The sequence below is a fragment of the Oncorhynchus tshawytscha genome, linkage group LG32 (genome assembly GCF_018296145.1).
Source record: "Oncorhynchus tshawytscha isolate Ot180627B linkage group LG32, Otsh_v2.0, whole genome shotgun sequence".
Taxonomy (NCBI): Eukaryota; Metazoa; Chordata; class Actinopteri; order Salmoniformes; family Salmonidae; genus Oncorhynchus; species Oncorhynchus tshawytscha.
The window spans coordinates 9946397-9960820 of record NC_056460.1 but is presented as its reverse complement, the minus strand read 5'-3'; the positions used below and the strand labels follow the sequence as shown (position 1 = coordinate 9960820).

Sequence of the window (14424 nt, the reverse complement as noted above, 5' to 3'; positions counted from 1 at the left end):
GGCTTAAGTCCAAGTCTCCACCTGTTGAGGAGAAGAGGAAAGGGAGGCTTAAGTCCAAGTCTCCACCTGTTGAGGAGAAGAGGAAAGAGAGGCTTAAGTCCATGTCTCCACCTGTTGAGGAGAAGAGGAAAGGGAGGCTTAAGTCCAAGTCTCCACCTGTTGAGGAGAAGAGGAAAGGGAGGCTTAAGTCCATGTCTCCACCTGTTGAGGAGAAGAGGAAAGAGAGGCTTAAGTCCATGTCTCCACCTGTTGTGGAGAAGGGGAAAGGGAGGCTTAAGTCCATGTCTCCACCTGTTGAGGAGAAGAGGAAAGAGAGGCTTAAGTCCATGTCTCCACAGGTGGAGGAGAAGAGGAAAATGAGGCCTGAGGATGAGCAGAAGTACGGACAGATCCAGAGCCTGCTGCAGACTGTTGGGCTGGATCTGGGGGTGGAAGAGTTGGGCCGACTGAACGACAGGATCCAGGAGAGGCTGTATGGGAAGAAGAGAGACCTGGGGAAGAAGGGGGGCAAGAAAGAAAGCGTGTGGGGGGTTGAGAAAGAGGAGAGCAAGAAGGACAAAGAGGAGAGTGAGAAAGATAAACAGAAGGAGAAAGAGGAGAGTGAGAAAGATAAACAGAAGGAGAAAGAGGAGAGCGAGGAAGATAAACAGGAGGAGAAAGAGGAGAGCGAGGAAGATAAACAGGAGGAGAAAGAGGAGAGCGAGGAAGATAAACAGGAGGAGAAAGAGGAGAGCGAGGAAGATAAACAGGAGGAGAAAGAGGAGAGCGAGGAAGATAAACAGGAGGAGAAAGAGGAGAGCGAGGAAGATAAACAGGAGGAGAAAGAGGAGAGCGAGGAAGATAAACAGGAGGAGAAAGAGGAGAGCGAGGAAGATAAACAGGAGGAGAAAGAGGAGAGCGAGGAAGATAAACAGGAGGAGAAAGAGGAGAGCGAGGAAGATAAACAGGAGGAGAAAGAGGAGAGCGAGGAAGATAAACAGGAGGAGAAAGAGGAGAGCGGGAAAGATAAAGAGGAGAGCGCATGCTCAAGTAAATGTCACAGTATTACCTTGTTATCAGATAGCTCCAACTCCAGCCCTCCTTGCCATCGGTGGACCGCAAAATACAAACGCTCTAGCACCAGAGACCAGGACCGAGACAGAGACAGGGGCAGATCTGAGAGAAACAGAGACAGACGCTCAAGCACCACAGACCAGGACAGAGAGAGAGACAGAGACAGGGGCAGATCTGAGAGAGACAGAGACAGACGCTCAAGCACCAGAGACCAGGACAGAGACAGAGACAGGGGCAGATCTGAGAGAAACAGAGACAGACGCTCAAGCACCACAGACCAGGACAGAGAGAGAGACAGAGACAGGGGCAGATCTGAGAGAGACAGAGACAGACGCTCAAGCACCAGAGACCAGGACAGAGAGAGATACAGAGACAGGGGCAGATCTGAGAGAGACAGAGACAGACGCTCAAGCACCAGAGACCAGGACAGAGAGAGATACAGAGACAGACGCAAGCACCAGAGACCAGGACAGAGACAGAGACAGGGGCAGATCTGAGAGAGACAGAGACAGACGCTCAAGCACCAGAGACCAGGACAGAGAGAGATACAGAGACAGACGCTCAAGCACCAGAGACCAGGACAGAGAGAGAGACTGGGGCAGATCTGAGAGAGACAGACACTCTAGTACCAGAGAGCTGGATAGATATAGATGGTGGGAGACAGAAAGGAAAATACGCTCTAGTACTAGAGACGGGGACAGAGAGTGGGACAGGAGCAGATCTGAGAGAGACAGACTATCTAGTACCAGAGACAGATCAGAGAAAGATGGTGATGGAGACAGATCTGAGAGAGACAAGGACAGAGAGAGATGGTGGGAGCGAGACAAAGAGTGGGATGGGGACAAGGAAAGCTTCCGGGGGCTTTACCCATACTCCAACGATCCTACACACCCTCGTGCATCTTTGATGGCAACCGACCCAGTGCAGTACTCTCAGTACATGGCATACCACGGCAGCCCCTACGCCGGCGCCTTCCCTCCAGGGTGTAGCTTTCCCCCTGGTATCGTGTTCCCTAGTACCATGCCCCCGAGTACCGTGCTCCCTGGTACAGTGCCCCTCCCTAACCCCCTTGGGTATCCACTGTACCCCAACTGCCCACCTTCTTACTATAGTGACCCTTCAGAAAGATTTTTCCAGCCATACACACAGGCCACTGGAAACCCTCCGTTCACAAACATGGATGTACAAGTGCAGGACCCAGACGCATCCCTGAGCATCCCTGAACAGGAAATAGAGACTGTGTGGCCCAGACTTGTCCATCCCAGCATAAACCAAGACTCAAAGCCGGCCAGACTAAACCGTTTGAGTATAAAAGTGCAACTGAAGAGGGAACGCTATCGGATTAACTTGATTAATCGCAAAAATATACAAGAATTGAGGCAGCTTAAAGAAACTCGTCTGGTGGCTGCCAAGGAGCCCGGTATAAAGAAAGTGCCAGAAGGAGATGCAGTCATAGAAGGGGAGAAACTGCATTTTGTGGTCCCTCCGGTGGCTACAACGTATTCTGGGGCACCCTGTAGAACAGGATTCCCAAATAGAAAAGGGAGAAAGGGGAAAACACTGGAAGAAAAAGGAGGTTTATTCAACCAAGGTTTATCCATGAGAAACAGAGCCTATATGACAAGGTGGAAACTGCGTTTGGCGGAAGCGGTTGCAAAAGGCCTTGAGGTCCCCTCTGAACCAGAGCCCAAGACGGCGCCAGAAGCGAAGGACAAATCATTGACAGAATGGCAGAGGCTGTTTGCAGACTCTGTGGCGAATGTGGCTGCAACGGACCTATCTGCCCTCTCTGAACCCGAGGCTGAGAAAAAGCCAGACTGGGAGACCGAGCAGAAAAGGACAGACGAAGAGATGAAGGTGAAATTAAAGAAAAAGGTTTGTGACATTTAGAGTTCTGAGACCACATTTGCTCGAATGAATCAAAGTACTGTCTTTGCTATGAAGGTACTTCACTAATTTGTGATGTCCCCTATTGGTTATGAAGAATGCATGTCTGCATCTATTCTAAACGTTAATACATTTCATCCCCAGAGAGTGGCAGAAACACCAAAACCTTGATATGTGTCCCTCTTGATTTTCTACTAATTAAATAGTGAGGATTTGAGATATCAATATGACAAAGCCTTTTTAAAGACAATAATTCTGTTGTTTTTTTCCGCAGCTTGGCGAGTTCAACCTGAAGATGAAGCAGAAATCGACACATTTAAAAGAAGTCCCATCAGAAGCCCCATCAGAAGCCCCAACATAACCTGAAAGGGCGGCTGTTGTGGGTAAAACAGCTTGAAATTCAACATCTGTTTCATGTCAATGAATGTGTAGTCAGATAACACCTTAAAATGGAAGATGTCACTAATAATACCTAGAGAATCTTTTATTTGTGACACTCACGCAATGACATCATTCATCTCAAGTCTTCTTCTTTTCTGCTGATCTTCACAGTGCGTCATGAGCTCACCTCCCCTTCGAACCTGCTGCTGACCCATCCAGACCCTGTGGACATCCGTTGGCTAACACTCTCTTTATCTAATATACACTCACTGGCCAGTTTATTAGGTACATAACGGGTCGGATCCTCCTTTTCCTCCAGAACGGCCTGAATTGTTCGGGGCATTCTACAAGTTGTCTGAAACGTTCCACGTGGATGCTGGTGCGATTGCATCACGCAGTTGCTGCAGATTGGACGGCAATACATTCATGCTGCAAACAGCCCATTCCATCTCATCCCAAAGATGCTGTACTTGGTTGAGGTCTGAGGACTGCACAGGCCACTCAAGTAAACTGAACTTGCTGTCATGCTCCTCGATTGTCCAGTGTTGATGATCACATGCCCACTGGAGCTGCTGCTTCTTGTTTTTAGCTGTGGAACCCGGTGTGGTCGTCTGCTGCAATAGCCCATCCGTGACAAGGATCGACAAGTTGTGCATTCTGAGATGCTGTTCGGCACACCGCCATTTTTTCTGTTTGTGGCCCGTCTGTTAGCTTACACGACTCTTGCCATTCTCTTTGACCTCTCATCAACGAGTTGTTTTCGCCAACAGGACTGCTGCAGAATGGAGTTTTTTTGTTTGTTTGTTGCATCATGCGCAGGGTAGCCTAGTGGTTAGAGCGTTGGACTAGTAACCGGAAGGTTGCAAGTTCAAACCCCCGAGCTGACAAGGTACAAATCTGTCGTTCTGCCCCTGAACAGGCAGTTAACCCACTAGGCCGTCATTGAAAATAAGAATTTGTTCTTAAACTGACTTGCCTAGTTAAATAAAGGTAAAATAAATTCTCGGTTAACACTAGACACTGTTGTGCCTGTAAAGCCCAGGAAGGTGCCCGTTTCTGAGATACAGGCGTGTCTGGCACCGACGATCATAACATGCTTAAAGTCGCTTAGGTCAGTTATTTTGTACATTCTAACGTTCAATGGAACAGTAACTGAATGCCTCCCTGTCTCCCTGCTTTATATAGCAAGTCACGGCCACGTGACTCACTGTCTGTAAGAGCGATCCATTTGGGGTGGGGTACCAAATTAACTGGCCGATGAGTGAGTTGTTTTTGGGAGTATCTGTTCTTTATTTGACTATTTTTATTTTTGACTACTTTTACTTTTACTTTGCTACATTCGTAAAGAAAATAATGTACTTTTTACTCAATACAATTTCCCTGACACCAAAAAGTACTCATTACATTTTGAATACCTAGCAGGACAGGAAAATGGTCCAATTCACACACTTATCAGAACATCCCTGGTCATCTCTACTGCCTCTGATCTGGCGGCCTGAGTATTAGTGTGTGTGTCTGGCTATCCGTAAATTAAGAGAACACATTGTGCCGTCTGGTTAGCTTAATATAAGGAATTTGAAATGATTTTACCTTTTGATACTTAAGTATATTTTAGCAATTACATTTACTTTTGATACTTCGGTATCTTTAAAACCAAATACTTTTAACGTAAGTAGTATTTTACTGGGTGACTTTTACTTGAGTCATTTTCTTTACTTTTGCTCAAGTATGACGATTGGGTAGTTTTTCCACCACTGATTGCATTCTACCACCTGGAATGCCATTGCATTCTACCACCTGAATATTTCTAGATTTGTGCACTGAACAAAAACATAAACGCAACATGTGAAGTGGTGAAGAAAAAAAAATCCAGGAAAAGTTCCATATGCACACATTTGTTTACATCTGTGTTCGTGAGCTTTTCTCCTTTGCCAAGATAATCCATCCACCTGACAGTTGTGTCATAAAGAAGCTGATTAAACAGCATGATCATTACACAGGTGCACCTTGTGCAGGGGACAATAAACGGCCACTTTAAAATGTACAGTTTTGTCACACAACACAATGTTGCAGATGTATCAAGTTTTGAGGGAGAATGCTGACTGCAGGAATGTCTACCAGAGCTCTTGTCGGATAATTTAATGTTGATTTCTCTACCATAAGCTACCTCCGTCGTTTTAGAGAAATAGTCAGTACGTACAACCGGCCTCACAACCGCAGACCACGTGGAGGGTGCTGTGGAGCATTTCTGTCTAGTGAAGCCCTTTTGTGGGGAAAAAAATATTTCTGATTGGCTTATCCTGGTGGTGGGTGGGTGGCCCTGGCTGCCAAGTGGGTGGGCCTATGCCCTCCAAGGCCCAACCATGGCTACACCTCTGCCCAGTCATGTGAAATCCATAAATTAGTGCCTAATGAACTTATTTCCTTATTTGAACTCTTAACTCAGTAAAAACTTAGAAATTGTTGCATGTTGCTATTATATTTTTGTTCAGTATAATAATACCACCATAGGTTTGTCTTTTGGCCATATCCTCTGAGGATTCATATTGAAATTTTTTTTCAGTGTACTGTATGTTCAGATTGCTTTTATGGCATGGGCAGTACCAGGAGGTTGTTTTAGTTATAAAAGCCAGATAACTGTCTTAACTATTTTCAATCCCAAGCTTATAGATCCTGTTTCATTTTGTAAATATTTAACTGAATAAACTGCTTTCTTTGTAGAGTGGAGTAATGTATCATTTGTAGAGTGGAGTAATGTATCATTTGTAGAGTGGAGTAATGTATCATTTCTACCTAATTGTGTCAATTAAAAAATGAATCATGAATTAAGTTATGGCGAGATATAAAACACATTTGAATTTAATAGAAGATCATGTCTGGCATTCATCTTAGTAAATTCATGTACAGTATATTTGTAGAGTTAGTGTATAGTTTGAACTTCAGATTTGTGTGCGTTCTTGTGTTCCCCTGTTTTCAGGAAGAGATGCAGTCTGAAGCACATGGCATTCTCATATTTTCCACAACTCAAGAAGACAAATACAAGATTGTATTGTAGTACACAATTTTTTTGTAGATTAAAAAAAATAAACCCAACAGTTGTTGCAAATATACAGCACTTGTTCTGTTAAACAAAACTAAGTAAAACACCAAATAAATTACACAAATAGCCAAAATATGAGTCTTTTGAAAAAACCCTAATCAAGTCGAATCTCCAGCAGTCATTTGGAGTGACGTATCATCCCATATTACTTGGTGAATAGGAGAGCTGTGTGTGTATGTCTGTAACCCTAATTTAAAGCTCATCCCTCTCCTCTCCTTCACAGAGGCAGGCTTCCCTCTGGCTGTTCATGTAGGGCCTGCAGCCCAGAGTCCAGACTGTGTTGAACAGGGTGTCTGCTACCGTCTCACAGGCTAGAAGGTAAAGAGGGACATGGGGATGAGAGTTAATTACTGGCCTATTTAAACAAACAAAATATCAATAGGCCTGATGAAAGTGCAATGAAGTTCAGGTATAGGGCTGTAGGTGTAATCTGTGGCTCTGTATGAAAAGTGTACAAGCTGTCAAATCTTAGATTTTTACTTAATTCCTTGCGCCCCCTCAATGTTTATTGGAGAAAGTTTGAGGGGAGGGATGTTGGCGCCTCCTGCAATGGACTTTGAGAGAGAGTTGAGGAACAGAGGAATCAAGGGCTTGATGGCTTATATACTTTTCAGACTGGAACTCTCCATGTACACTGCATCAGGTTGACTGACCTTCGACCTTTGACATGAAGCCCAGGCTCTTCTTGAGGTCAGAGCAGATGCTGTGGAGACACCAGCGGAACTTGGAGTCGCAGCGGTACTTGTTGGAGCCGCAGGTGTCGTAACACATGTCCAGCTGATTGCAGCACTTAGTCATGGCAGGAATACCCAGATCAACCTTGATGGAACAGGACAAGGGTGGTGAGTGTATGTGTGTGGTGTGCTATAATGGTGTTATACACTAAGTGTACAAAACATTAGGAACACCTTCCTAATATTGAGTTGCACCAACTTTTGCCCTCAGAACAGCCTCCATTTGTCGGGGTGTGGACTCTACAAGGTGTCGAAAGCGTTCCACAGGGATGCTGGCCAATGATGACTCCAATGCTCAAGTTGGCTGGATGTCCTTTGGGTGGCGGACTATTCTTGATACACACAGGAAACGGTTGACCGTTTACAAACCCAGCAGCATTGCAGTTCTTGACACGCTCAAAACGGTGCGCCTGGCACCTACTACCATACCTTGTTCAAAGGCACTCAAATATTTTGTCTTGCCCATTCATCCTCTGAATGGCACACATACACAGTCCATGTCTCACTTGTCTCAAGGCTTAAAAATCCTACTTTAACCTGTCTCCTCCCCTTCATCAACACTGATTTGAAGTGGATTTAACAAGTGACATCAATAAGGGATCATAGTGTTCACCTGGTCAGCCTGTCATTGAAGGAGCAGGTGTTCCTAATGTTTTGTACACTCAGTGCATGCATACTCTTCAATCTGTATATTATTGGAGTTGTATGACCAATGTACAAGTCGAAAAATACTTGATTGGGGAAATGTTTCACCGAGCATTAATGTGTGGGTGTGCGCGTGTGTCCAATCATCTACATATGCATACACTATTGGGTACCGGAAGGCCTAGGAAGTAGGCGCTGCATCCGTTGGGCTCTGGCATCTGGTAGTCAGGGCGAGGAAGAGCAGCTTTACCTGAGGTAGAAAGAATGTTAGAGACATCAGTTCCCTTCAATTCAAGAAATGCCATGAGGAATATTTATTTCCACTTTTAATTTATTTTTAAATCCAAAGAGGAAAGTAGGAACTGGAATTTCAGTTTTACTTGATAAATTCATTGAATTGACTTGAAATGGAACTGAACCCATCCTTGTTTGCCATCCACACTTGATTGACCAACCCAGCAAAGGGAGCCCACTGGTCACAGATGTCAATTCAAAGTCTACTCCACACTGGTTCAACCTAATTTCATTGAAATGATGTGGAAACAATGTTGATTCAACCAGTGTGTGCCCAGTGGGAGGTTGGATGTCCATAAATTGTATGTCAGACAACATATGTTGTTGGAGAAGATTATCAGTTCATCAATGGTGGCAACCAAAACAGAGTCCATGATCAACACAGGTAAAGCCCATGGGACATGTGATATCAAAGGTGAAGACTACAGCCTAGCTGTGAATCACTGAGTAGTTCACACTTTACCTCATGACACCTCTGCCAGCTCTCTCTCCTTGCTCATAGTCCACTGACTAAGGAGCATTATCAGATGTGAGGTGATAAAGGTTATTAGTAATGTCAAAGGAATTCCTAGTATAAGCTCTCCCTAATCAGTGATATGGTGTTCTTGCATTTAAGAGTTTAAATGGCTTCAACATGAGGATGTGTTAAAGACCTCAGAAAATCTTAATGTCCATGTTTATCTCCATTGGGTACCATCTCACTAATCTATAATGGATCTCTACCTGCCCGGATAATCGTTACGCAATTTGAATTTAGGATCGCATGGAAGCGGTCTATACAGAACAGAATATCTCGGCTAACTAATCACTAACCTGGTCTAGGTGGGCTTGTTTCGCCAACTCCTCTGACTATCGTTGGCATGCCACACATATGATACATGTATGATAGGCTAGCCAGAGGAGACGGTCATGTTCTTACCATATCTACAGCGGTACTGGCACACTCCATCGCGTCCGCCCATAAGCTCCAGCACGGAGTCAAAGTATCCATTGACGGCTTCAAAGCCTCCCCTAACGGAGTTCAGTCCCCACTCGTCCTCATCCTCTGCCTGGGAGGGGTCGACAGGGGCCTGGCTTGGGTCCACTGGTGCAGGTTCCTCAGCGTCCTGGGAGAGGGTCCCCTGGGTGGAGAGGCTCAAAACCAGAAGGAGAGCAAGGGAGGCCCAGTGCGTCATTGTGGTTCAGAGAAGCGGAGGGACAGCTAGGGACACAGCGTTGACGATCCACCGAGTTCAGCTGGAGGAATGAGAGAAGCACAAACACAGAGAGAGAGAGGGAACGAGACAACTCACTCTGTCACGTCAACCGGCACCCAGACCTGGACTTTGAGCTAGACACCGGGACAGCCTCCACTGTGGAGGAACGAAGGTCAGCTCCTATCTAGATTGTATTTCTGTTTCAAAGGTGCCCAATGTGTGCTATATGTATCTGTTTCGTTGTAATCATATTGGTCTCAGTGTTTTGACTATGATCCTATAAAGACTTGATGTTCTGTTTTGACTATGATCCTATAAAGACTGACGTTCTGTCACCAATTTTGACTATATCAAAAGACTGGTGATTATGGCATGAAACAGTCAACTAACTAATTGTACTTCACACTTGTTCACTATTCAGTTTTCTTACAAATTATGGTTAGAAAAAAAATCAATGCCCTGCATTACTACACTTGACTTATTAAACAAATAACATTGGCAAAGCTTGGCCCAGAGACCTAATTGTGTCACTTATACTACTGATTATTTATCTTTCAACACGTTCTAGTGTGCTGATAGAACATGCCCTTTAAATGTTTTTATTTTTATTTTTTATTAACAACAAATCAATACATAAAGCACATGAGGGAACACAAGCATACATATATTAAACAATGGACAATCGAGCTAGGGGCGGGCCTGGGGGCGGGGCTAGGGGGTACAATATCACATTACAATTACACAAGGACCTTAAGGGACATACATATACTTACAATTCTAACAGCTTTTTTGTTAGTAGAGCATTTAACCGTCTTAAAATACAGTTCCATTTCTTTTTGTAGGGTACAAAAATGTGTTTTTTGGTTTGTAAATTTGAATTTGTGTATATGAAATTTGGCCAAAAGAATAATGAAATGAATTACATAAAAATGTTTCAGCTTATTTCTATTGTATGTAAAGAATCCAAATAGTACATCTCTCCACAATAGTGTAAAATCTTCATAAATGTGTTCAATTATGAACCTACTGATGTCTTGCCACAGTTTTCTTACATGCATACAATGCCAAAAAAGATGCAACACTGTTTCTGGGTGGTCATTACAAAAGGAGCAATTTGAGTTGGTTTTCCTTAAACTTCTTCATATAGTGGTTGGCAGGATAATATTTATAAATAATTTAAGGAAACTTCCTTAATTTTGTTAACAAGTAAGTATGTGTGTGGCAACATCCACATTTTTTTCCAACAGATATTATCAATAAATCCATTACAATAAGGCATGACATAAGGTATACAACATCCTGCTGAAACAAGGATCGTATCGCTCTGTTGTTGAGTGGACCAAAAGAGAAACAAATCTTTCCTACTGATGAGTCAACAGGGTCAGGCTTTAAGGGTCAGGTCTTGACACGTTCCTGAATAATAAAGCAACACCTGAGGGAATGGCATCTAAAACAATTGGAAAATCTTTAGGTGTTACAGGGACCTTGTAAAGTGATAAGAATTCTTTATAACTGAGTAAAAGACCCTCTGCATTTACCAGTTGGCTCACCAATAGGATATTATTTCGGGAACCAATATTCTAAAAACAGAGAGGTATTTTTATAAATATATCCCGATTATTCCATATATAATATCTGTGTGGAGAAAAATTGTGTTCATAAATTAAGGACCATGACAAGAAAACCTGCCGATGAAAAGCAGAAAGTTTCACTGGAACTTTGTCAATATTATAATTGCAAAACAACATGAAGTTAAGGCCACCAAAAGTAGAGAAGACATGATGAGGTATAAAATACCAGATAGAAGTGGGTCTTCTTAGGAATTGTTTTATCCAATTGATCTTAAAAGTATTATTTAAAGTAGTAAAGTCCAGAAAATTCAGTCCACCATTCTCATAAGTGTTCATTACAACAGTTTTCCTAATGTAATGGGTATGGTTTCTCTAAAGAAAGTTGAAAAGCATCTGGTCTATCTCCTTGCTTATTTTACTGTCAAGATAGAGCGCCATATGTTAGTCTAGAGATACCTTCGGCCTTGGTTATTAGGACTCTACCTTTTAAAGATAAGTCCCTCTGTAGCCATTGATTTAGCTTCTTCTGGGGGTTTTTAATAAGAGGGTTGAAATTTAGTAAGCCTCTAGACTTCTGATCCTTTGTAATGGTTATGCCTAAATATGTAAGTTCTTCTTTTACTGGAATACCATAATATGAAGGTGTCACACAATCTTTGACAGCTATGAGTTCACATTTATTAATGTTAAGATATAGACCAGACACTTTGGAAAAGGATTGTATCACATTGATCGATATGGGAATTTGGTTAGCACCTTTCAGAAAAAGTGTAGTATCATCAGCCAGCTGGCTTATAATCATTTCCTTACCAGCTATGGAAATACCTTATTTATAGAATTTGCAAGAAGTTGGGTGATTAATAAAAACAGGTACGGAGAGACAGGACAACCTTGCCTAATTCCTCTCTTTTACTCAAATCTAGGTGAGGTGCCATATTTCAATTTGATAGAGCTGTTACCATTTGCATAGTCTTATTAGCCTTACAGAAAAAAATCCCCAAAGCCAAGTCTATCAAGGGAGTGTAAGACAAACTGATGCTCTACTGTGTCAAATGCTTTATAAAAATCTACAAATAATATGAAGCTATCCTCAGTTATTAGGTCTGAGTAGTCAAGTATGTCTAATACTAGTCTGACATTGTTATAAATATGTCTGTTCCTCATGAAGCCAGACTGTGTTTCATCAATGATTGCATCCAGGACTTCTTTAATTATTTTTGCAAGTCGTAAGGCTTGATCTTATAGTCATTATTAAGAAGACCGATTGGACGCCAGTTATCGATGAGCAGCACTTATTTTTTATGCTTATGTATCAGTGTTATTAACCCCTGACTCATTGTAGGAGGGAGAACATTGTTTTTAATACTCTCTAAAAAGACTTAAAATAGGGAGCTACTTGTTCAGAAAATAATTTGTACAATTCTGATGTAATTCCATCAACACCTGGTGATTTATTGTTCTTTAGATGTTTGATAGACTATAATCTCTTCAACTTTGATAGGTTCATCACACTGTTTAAATTCTATATCACTGATAGAGTGAACATTATTCAGTGAGTTAAAAAACATCTGTGAATTCCTGACAATACGTAGAACTATACAATTTTCTGTAAAAATTGCTACTGTATTTAGCGATTAATTTTTGGTCATCTGTAATAACACCATCAATGTTTAACTTATGGATAGTGTTATTTTTAGAGTGAAATTTCTCAAGTCTAAAGAAATAGGATGAATTCTGTTCTCCCTCCTCAATCCATTTTTTCCTAGATCTAATAAAGGCTCCTTCTGCTTTTAATTTATATATATTATCCAGTTTATTTTGTAACTCAATTAGTTCCATCTTCTCCTCCCCCGAAAGGTCGGCTGGGGACCTCTGAGAAAGGGAAGTTAACTTAATGATCACCTTTTCCTCCTCAGCAAGATTACTACCATATTTTCTAAGGTATTTGGACCTTAGAAAGAGCTCCCAGTTCTTGCAATAAGATTTTTCTTCACAAGCCCTTTCCCAAAAGTGTGAGAGCAGATCTTTAACCTCAAATTTAACGATATCATTATTTAATAATGAGCTAATTAGCTTCCAGTAGGATGCTCTACCAAGGTTCATATCAGGGGTAAATATTTTGATATCAATGTAAATAGCCCTATGGTCTGTGAGGAGAGTGGTACAAATATTTGTAGTATCACACACTCACTTTCAATACATTTGGATATAAGCCAAAAATCTATTCTGGATTGTCTGGAACCTGTTTTGTTACTCCAAGTGAATGAGCTGTCGGCCGGAAACCTCTCTCCATATATCAGTAAGATCAAACTTTTCCATAAAAAGTATTAAACCCAAATTCTGATTGGTTGGCCTACCTGGGGGCCATCTATCAGTTGAATTATCTATTGTAATGTTAAAGTCCCCTCCTATCAATAATAATGATTTGGGAAATTTAGATAACCAATGAAGTATATGTTTCTCTATAGATTCAAGCAACTCATCATTCTCATGTTTGGTGTTGAACCCGTAGAAGTTTACAGTAATGAGTGTAATGTCATTGTAACTGATCACAAGACAAATAAAGTGACCAAAGGGGTCACATTCCGAGTGTAGAATATTACCACCAAAGGTGTTTTTCATTGTAGTGACACCAGCGGAGCATTCAGATCCATGGGAAAGCCAAATATCGTTGCCCCACTGACCTCCAGAAGTTGGCATCAACCGAAATTGAGTGAGACTCTTGAAAAAAGCAAAAATCTGTTTGAAATTGTTTAGCAAATAAAAATAAGGCCTTGCGCTTCACATTGTTCCGTAACCCCCTAGCATTAAGAGAAACTATAGACAAAACAACAAAGATTATATAAAAGTATAAACTGTAGAAGGATGAGTCAAAGACGTAGGAGCAGTAAACGTAAACGATAAGGAACCGAGATCTGCACCATTTAAGTCCATTTAAAGTGAAAATAGCTTATTCCATAACCTTTGAGCTAGACGTTATCTGGCTTTGAAATTCAACTCAACTGAAAATTATGTTCAAGACCCAAACCAAGGGTTCTTGTAGTAAGAGAGACGAAAAAAAAACATTTAGTGTAATCAGGTATCAACTATTCTGAGAAATAAAATAACAAATAATAATTTAAATAAAAGGGTACCTACTATTTTAAGTGCATATGAAAACTGATCATAAAATAATTGAATAAAAAACGTTTTACATATAAACGTTCCTAAGACCTTTTGGAAATAAGTATTAATAACTAAATAGAGCAATAACCGTGTAAAGTCAGAGCAGACCTATATGCCCTTTAAAACAGTATCTTAGTTACTGTATACGTAAATACAGCTTTCAATCTTCTTGGTAAGTTTGTAAACAAAATAGGTCTTCTGGTCATACAAGAACAAACTAATAAATTGAAATACCTGAGTATTCCTGAAAAATAGTCACCTGATGATTGTTAGGTAAACAACATAAGGAAAATGAGAATACCATGGCTGAAACCATCAACCTGTTCCTTCTAGTGAGATTTTAGGGAGGAATATGGATTTCTGAACCGTTGACGAAGCCTCGTCCTCCGACGAAGTAA

The 14424-nt window shown here is 41.6% G+C and overlaps 2 protein-coding genes across 4 annotated transcripts; one reads left to right on the top strand and one right to left on the bottom strand.

Moving 5' to 3' along the window:
- The first annotated feature begins 1561 nt into the window (after positions 1 to 1561).
- LOC112245720 lies at positions 1562 to 4721 on the top strand. Of its 2 annotated transcripts, none has more exons than XM_024413859.2 (3): positions 1562 to 2928; positions 3215 to 3319; positions 3493 to 4721. In XM_024413859.2, the coding sequence occupies exons 1-2, from the start codon at positions 1960 to 1962 to the stop codon at positions 3299 to 3301; spliced, it is 1056 nt and encodes a 351-aa protein (XP_024269627.1). In that variant the 5' UTR covers positions 1562 to 1959; the 3' UTR covers positions 3302 to 3319; positions 3493 to 4721. The 2 variants fall into 2 exon arrangements, with proteins under 2 accessions (XP_024269627.1, XP_024269626.1); XM_024413858.2 differs by having other exon boundaries at positions 3215 to 3323.
- A 1433-nt stretch (positions 4722 to 6154) lies between these two features.
- On the bottom strand, positions 6155 to 9929 carry LOC112245653 (group XIIB secretory phospholipase A2-like protein). Of its 2 annotated transcripts, none has more exons than XM_024413778.2 (4): positions 9014 to 9929; positions 7974 to 8050; positions 7075 to 7240; positions 6155 to 6732 (listed from the first exon to the last, which is right to left on the bottom strand). In XM_024413778.2, exons 1-4 carry the CDS (start codon positions 9267 to 9269, stop codon positions 6614 to 6616), a joined length of 618 nt encoding a protein of 205 aa, XP_024269546.1. In that variant the 5' UTR covers positions 9270 to 9929; the 3' UTR covers positions 6155 to 6613. The 2 variants fall into 2 exon arrangements, with proteins under 2 accessions (XP_024269546.1, XP_024269545.1); XM_024413777.2 differs by having other exon boundaries at positions 7962 to 8050; positions 9014 to 9925.
- Between the last annotated feature and the right edge of the window lie 4495 nt (positions 9930 to 14424).